Source organism: Elephantulus edwardii, unplaced genomic scaffold (assembly GCF_000299155.1).
Source record: "Elephantulus edwardii isolate Elephantulus edwardi_28Jun2011 unplaced genomic scaffold, EleEdw1.0 scaffold00079, whole genome shotgun sequence".
NCBI lineage: Eukaryota > Metazoa > Chordata > Mammalia > Macroscelidea > Macroscelididae > Elephantulus > Elephantulus edwardii.
In genome coordinates, this window is record NW_006399829.1 from 10,918,546 (window position 1) to 10,926,338 (window position 7,793).

Consider the following 7,793-nt stretch of genomic DNA (forward strand, 5'->3'; position numbering starts at 1 on the left):
CAACTTGAACTTCCTCCTTTGTCACCATAGGCTCTTGCTCATATGTTATTTCATTAAATTCTTCTGTATCAGCCAATACCTTCTGATACAGTGACTCTGTGTATTCCTTCCATCTTCTTTTAATGCCTCCTGGATCATTTAATTCTCCCCAAAGTCTCCTTAAGTATTGCCACCCGTGGCTTGAATTTGTTTTTCAACTTTTTCAGCTTAAAAAACGCTGAGCGAATTCGGCCCTTTTGATTCCATCCTATAGTTAGCACATAATAAATGATTCATATACTGAGTGAAATTTGACCTGCTAAAGAATAAAAGAATTTGTGAAATTTGAATTGCTAGAGAATGAAAGAATTTATATGTATTTATCTCCTATTCAGCTATGGTATTTAGGCTTGGAATTAGAATAAAAAACCTATGGGAAGAGACAACAAAAGTAGAGCAGATTAGTTGCACTGCTTAAGAAAACTTACTTTTGTTGTTTGGTGCCTTCAAGTTGAGTGCGACTCATACCGACCCTGTGAACAGCTGATCTGAACCCTGCCCTCTCCTGTGCTATTCTCACCCTTCCTGACACCTTTGCCCCCACTGCAGCAGTCACTGTATCAATCTGTATGATTGAGGATCTTCCTCTCCTTTGCTGACCCTCTGCCTTTCCAAGCATGATGTCCCTCTCCAAGGAATAGCCTCTTCTACCAACATGTCCAAAGTAAGTGAAGATGAAGCTTTGTCATCTTTACCTTCAAAGGAGCATTCTGACTACACTGTCTCCAAGACATATTTATTTTTGCAGTCCATGGGATATTCAGTCCTCTTTTCCAACACCATAGCTCAAAGACATCAATTCTTCTATCATCCTTATTCATCGTCCATCTCTCAGATGCATGCAAGTTATCTGAAGGACCATGGCCCGAATCAGACACATCTGTCTTCAAACTGAAATCATTTCTCCTCAATGATTTGGAGAGATCCTTAGTTGTAGCTTTCCTAGTCCAGTACATCTCCAGATTTCCTGACTTCTGGTTGGTGCCAGGGGTGTTGATGGTGAACCCAAGTAATATGAAGCCGTTGGCATTTTCAGTCTTTTCTCTTTCTGTAATCATTTTGCCTATCAGACGAGTGGTAAGAATTTTTGTTTTCTTGACACTGAGATGCAATCCATATTGAAGGCTGTAGTCTCTGATCTGCATCAAGTGCTTCGGGTCCTCCTCACTTTCAGCCAGGAAGGTTGTGTCACCTGCATAGCGGAGGTTATTGATGAGTCTCCCTCCAATTTTGATGCCACATACTTCTTCATAGAGTACAGCTTCTGAAATAATTTGCTCAGCATACAGATTGAATAGATTTGGAGAGAGAATACAACCCTGACACACTTTCTTCTTAATTTTAAACCATGTAGTGTTCCATTGCTGAGGCACAACAGCCTCTCGGTTAAGGCATAGGTTTCATGTGATCATAAGTAAGTGCTCTAGGATTTTCATTCTTCTCAATGTTAGCTATAACTTGTTATGATCCACATAGTCAAATGCCTTTGCATAGTCAATATATCATAGATAGACATTTTTCTGGTATTCTTGGGTTCTGATATTCTTTGGGATTACATTTCTTGGGAATGAGAACTAATATGGACCTCTTCCAATCTGTTTGCCAGACAGCTGCCCTCTAAAGTTCCTGGCATACACTGGTGAGTGCCTCCAGGGCTACATCTGTTAATTGAAACAAGTCTATTGGTATCCCATCAATTCCTGGAGTCTTATCTTTTGCCAGTGCCTTCAGTGCAACTTCATCTTCCTCTTTTATTACTATTGGCTTCTGCTCATTTGGTACTTCTTTAAGGTTTTTCAATGTCAGTCAATTCTTTCTGGTACAATGACTCTGTGTATTCCCTCCATCTTCTTTGGATGCTTCCTGGATCATTCACCATATTGCCCATAGCATCTTTCACTATTGCAATTCAAAGCTTAAATAAATTTGTTTTCAGTGCTCTCAGCTTGAGAAATAGAGTTAGTTTTCCCCCTTTTCCCCCCCAATTCCAGCTCTCTTGCAAGTTTCATTATAATATTTTGCTTTGTCTTCTTGAACTGCCCTTTTAAATCTTCTGTGCAACTCTTTTACTTCAGCATGTTTTCCTTTTCTCTTGGCTTTTCAACACTCCAGTGCAATTTTCAGAGTCTCTTCTGACATCAATTTCAGTTTTCTTTCCTCTCCTCTGTCTCTGTAATGATGTTTTGCTCTCTTTATGGATGATATCCTTGATATCATATCATCCCACAACTCATCTGGTCTTCAGTCACTGGCCTGCAATGCTTCAAACCTTTTCTTAAGTTTATTTTTAAAGTCAGGTAGAATAGACTCAAGATCATATTTTGGTTCTCAGGGACATGTTTTAATTTTTTTTTGGTTCAATTTGAACTTACACATTAGTAATTGATGGTCTGACCACCCGATGCCCTAGCCTAGTTTTGAGTGCTGATATTGAAATTCTCCAACAATTCCTTTTACAGATGTAGTCAGTCTGATTCCTGTGCAGCCCATCAGGTGAGATCCTTTGTGTTTGCTAAAAAAAGTTTTTATGATTAATAAGTTATTAAAAATACAAAATTTGATCATTCTATTTCTAGCTTAATTTCTGTGACCTAGTCTATACTTTCTGACTACCATTCCTTCTTCATTGTTTCCAACTTTTGCATTCCAGTCACCAGTTATCATTAATACATCTTGATTGCATGTTTGGTCAATTTCAGATTACAAGATTTGGTAAAAATGTTCAATTTCTTCCTCTTTGGTTTTAGCTGTTGGAGTGTGTATTTGAATAATAGTTGTATTAACAAATCTTCCTTGTATATGTATAGATAATATCCTATCACCCACAATTGTAGTTCAGAATAGAACTTCAGTCTATATGCAGGACAGATAACTCAGGAGGCTAGGCTTTATGAGGAAGAATATGACATCAGGATTGGTGGATGACGGATAACAACCTACATTCTGCAGCAACATTGCTTGCTGAAATTGAGGAGGACCTGAAGCACTTGTTGCAGAAGGTCAAGGACTATAGTCTTCAATATGGATTGAAGCTCAAAATCAAGGAAACAAAAATTCTCACGGCTGGGCCAATTGGAAGCACCATGATAGATAGAGAAGAGATCAAAGTTGTTAACAATTACAGCTTGCCCAGTTTCACAGTCAACACTCTTGGCACCAACAGTCAGGAAATCAAAAGATGAATCACATTGCAAAAAATCTGCTGTTAGATACTTCTCCAGAGTATTGAGAAGCAATAATTTCAATCTAGAGACTAAGGTGTGCCTTATCCAGGCCATGGTCTTCACAATTACTTGTTATGCATCAGACAGCTGGACAATGACTGAGGAAGACAGAAGAAGAATTGATGCCTTTGAGTTGTGGTACTGGAGAAGACTCTTGAATATATCATGGATGACCAAGAAAACAAATAGGTCTGTCTTGGAGAAGGTGAAACCAAGTTTTTCATTGATGGCTAGTATTTTAAAGCTTCGTCCCATATACTTCGGACATGTGGCCAGGAGGGAGACCAGTTCTTGGAGAAGGACATCATCATGCTAGAGAGATGGTACAGGAGAAGACAACTAATGAGACAGATTGATAAAGTAACTGGGGCAGTGTGTCAGAGTCAGTGAGAGTGGCTCAGGATAGGGCAGGCTTCAGAGCTGTTGTACATAGGCTCAGTATGAGTCACAGGTGACTTGATGTCACATAACGACCACTAGCACCACTTTATTATTTCTGATCATTAATTCTCTTTATTCAGTGTACTGTTTTTTATTTTCCTTTACTTTTCTTTTTCCACTAAACCTATAACTATTTTTGCACATGATTTTATAGGTATTATAATAGATTTAGGTACCATTTAAAGAATTATAGTATAGTCATTATGAGTCCACAGTAATTTAATAAACGATTTTTCTGTTGAGCAGCCATTTATTTTTTTATTTCTCATTGTGAAAGTAATATAATGAGCCTTTTTATTTGTAGAATTTTACTATCTTTTAAATTGTTTTATGGAGATAGATTCAACGGCACAAAACAACAACAGATTATTGGAAATAATGGATCAAAGAATATAAACATTGTTAAGTTCTTGATACAGATTTCAAATTTTTTACAAAAAAAACTTAAAAGATTTTTAAAGATAATTCACACTTCAGTGATTACTGGTATAATTGAGTATTATATATATTTGCCTTTCTATTTCTTCATGTGGTAATGATTTATTCTTGTTCCTTGATCATGGTTTATATGTATACTCAATAAGTATTTGTATTTCATGTATTACTTGCATGTTTCTTTTTAACATAGTTTCTTTCATTTTAAGATGCACTTCCTGAAGGATTCAGCCAGGAATTTGAAGAGCAACAACCGAAAAGTAGGCCAAAATTCCAGTCTCCTCAAATACAAGCCAGTATTTCACCTCCAGTGCAAATAAAAACCAAAAAGCAGGAAGAAAACTTTAAGGTAATTTAAAGATTAAATCTTTGAAATTTTATAAAGTCAGAGTTAAGCAGAATATAATATAAGGTTGTAGCACAATGGTTAAATGAGTGTGTGGCTGCTAACCACAAGGTCATAGGTTTGAACCTTCCAGCCACTTTGCATGGAAAAAAGAGCTGACGATCTACTCCTGTAAAGACTACAACTTAGGAGACCCTATCAAACACTTTTACTCTGTCTTATGGGGTCATTATGAGTCAGAGTCTACTTGCGGGTATACAACAACGGCAAATAACATTTTTACTTACTAAAACTAATCTGTTTTTGTCAAACTTTTGTGTTGTATTTATCTCTTACTTTAGAAGCCACTTTAACCAGCAGTTTTCTCATGACTGTGCAGACTGAGCTGGGTTCAGCTGGCTAGTTTTTCAAATCCACAAATTATCTACTAGGGTTAGAACATTCACTTGCTCATCACTAAACACTATAGAATAGGATATTTGAGACTTACATATCTCCTGTCATAGAGGGTAAAGAACTTATCAAAGGAGTGACAGTTGCTAACAGTTGTGATATCTTTTCCTCACTTTGGTTTTTTTCATATATTTTTTTTTCTCTTTCTAGCCAAAAAAGGAAGAAAAAAATATGGAAAGTAATATGAAAGAATGGATTTTGAGATATGCTGAACAACAAAATGAAAAAGAAAAGAATGAAAATTCTCAAAGTTTAGAAGAGGAAAAATTTGACCCTGTGAGTAAAAATTTGTATTAACTTGTAGCTGGATGTTCCTAAGCAAGGTGTTTAACTTTTCCTTCGTTTTCTTATGTGAATTTGGAAAATACTTGCAGCCATTGATGTGAGGGGTCTTTAGTGGCTTAGTGTTAAGAGTTGTGCTGCCAACCCAAAGACTGGTGGCTTAAATTGACTCGCTTCTCCACGGGAGAAAGATAGGCAATCTCAAAACTTGGTGGGCCAGCTGTGGACAGTCCACAACAGCAACAACAGTGGGTGATGAGAAGATTAAGCAAGATGATACTTGGAAAAGAAGTTGTAATGCTATAACAGGAAAGAATTACTTTTATCACATACTTACAGAAGTAATAATTAAATATTTATTTAATATATAAATATTAAATATTTAAGAAAACATAAACTAAAAATAGAAAGTACAAGATATACTACCAAGTGGAAAAATCAAGTTAAGGGAAGAAAATAATTGTAATACATACATTGGACAGTTTGTGTTACTGTTATGTACCGTGAAGTCAGAACCAACCAATAGCTGACCCTCCTGCAGGTTTTCAGAGGCAGTAAATCACATAGGAGGAGATTGTCCACCTTTCTGCTGCAGAGCAACTCGTAGTTTTGAAGTGTGTACCTCTGAGTTGGCACTGCAGTTCCTTACCACTAAGCCACCAGAGCTTCCTAGAATTATATGAGGAACTTTTAAAAGGACAGAAGATACTTTATACACCTACACATGGATGACCAGTAAACATGATAAGAATATATTTAACATCACTAGCCATCAGAGAAGTGAAACTAATGAAATAGTGCTATATATCCATGACAATGGCTAAAATCTAAAAGATCAGTAGTACTTATTGGGGAAATTGTGAACTGAAACAACTTAAAACATTGCTCATAGAAAATTATTCAGCCACCCCTAAAGTTAAATATACATTTACCATATGACCAGTAATTTCATTGCTAGGTATTCCTCAAGAACTTAAAAAAACTACTTGCATGTAAATGCTCATTGCACCTGTATAATAACCAACGACTGCAAGCTACCCAAATGTCTACCAGCTGGTAAATGTTATTGTTAAATACATTCAAGTTGGAACCATCTCATAGCTTACCTCTGCTGGGGTTTTAGGGACTTTAAAATACACCAGAGATTGCTTGTCTTTCTCCATCAAGCAGCTGGTATATATAAAAAGGAACCAACTACTGATGCAAAAAAGAACATGGAAGAATCTAAAAAACACTATGCAAGCAGGAACAAACAAATACATTCTAGATATTTTTATGATGTTAAATCCTGGGAAAATTATCTCTGTGAAGTTAATCTATAGTGATAGAAAACTGCTCAGTGGTTGTCTGGGTTTCAGAATAGGAGCAAGAGGTTGCTTACATCTCTTCAGTCCAGTGCAGGCAGTTCTTCCAGCACTGTGGCTTCAAACTAACGGGCACCTTCTATCCACACCACCAGTCACCTGGCCAAATCAACAGAGAAAGCTTCCACAGCATGAGGCAAAATGCTACTTCTGCAGCCTATGCCCAGCCTCGAAAACTGCCTGAATCCCAGGCAATAAAGCACAGTTTCATCCCTGTCTTTAAGCTGATGCATGCATCCACTACAGCAAATAAAAACTTACTGTTATATGTGCCAGTCACTCTATAAATATTTTCTTGTTCCAGAATTGCTATTATGCAGTCTTCATTTGGAATAGTTTGATTATTTTGCACTGTATAATAGCTTTACAGTGCATTACTATAGCCAGAAAAACCTATTATATATAAAGATGTACTAGATAGTTGTATACACATGAACAAGGTGTTTATTGCAACTTATATATTGTATACCCCAAGATCACTGAAGAAAATAGCTGACATTAGTGTGTAGCAAATTTGTACTTTTGGTTTCATCACTAACAAAAGTGCCTCACCATAATAAAACCCCAACAACCCATGTTTGGTTTCTAGGGCACTATATTGTTAAAAATAGATAATTTGCCTTGAATAAATGCATGCATTTTATTGGTAACAAATTTCACTACATTTACCAATTTTAACATGGGTGGATACAGAACTTTCATTCTTTAGTCATTACAGGTGGATCTCTGAGTTTTTTATTTATACTTTTAATATAGTTTTTGAGTTTTGTATGACTTGAATTTTTAATCTGTCTGTAAAATACATAACTTAAATGAACATATTATATGTGTAGATACCAGATTTGATATAAATATTGTAACATAGATGTACAGATCCAGGATGGAACTGACTTCTTTATTAAGAAGAATATAATTCTGCATGTGGACTAACTAGATCCAAACCTGTGCCATGCCTCTGTGCATACCCAATTAAACACTGGAAATAAACATTGTCTTGGTGAACTTTAAAAAAAGAGAGAGAGAGAGAGATTATTTGCTTGTAAGGGAACATTTTTTTAAATAATTATCTTTTTAAATTAATTTTAATAGACATTTACAGAGGTTTTGGATTTCCATTCATTCATTGCTGCACTTTTCTCCCTGCCCACCCCTCCCCACCAGTTCACTCCCCTCTCTGAAAAAAAAATACTTCATTAGTCTACAATTCCC

The 7,793-nt window shown here is 36.2% G+C and overlaps 1 protein-coding gene across 1 annotated transcript in view; it reads left to right on the forward strand.

The window, feature by feature from the left end:
• The window catches only part of DHX29 (DEAH (Asp-Glu-Ala-His) box polypeptide 29), a 64,790-nt gene that overhangs the window by 14,892 nt on the left and 42,105 nt on the right, over positions 1 to 7,793 (forward strand). Inside the window, exons 5-6 of the mRNA XM_006889559.1 lie at positions 4,349 to 4,488; positions 5,089 to 5,214. Coding sequence (XP_006889621.1) covers positions 4,349 to 4,488; positions 5,089 to 5,214 — 266 coding nt within the window. The remainder of the gene's footprint in view (positions 1 to 4,348; positions 4,489 to 5,088; positions 5,215 to 7,793) is intronic.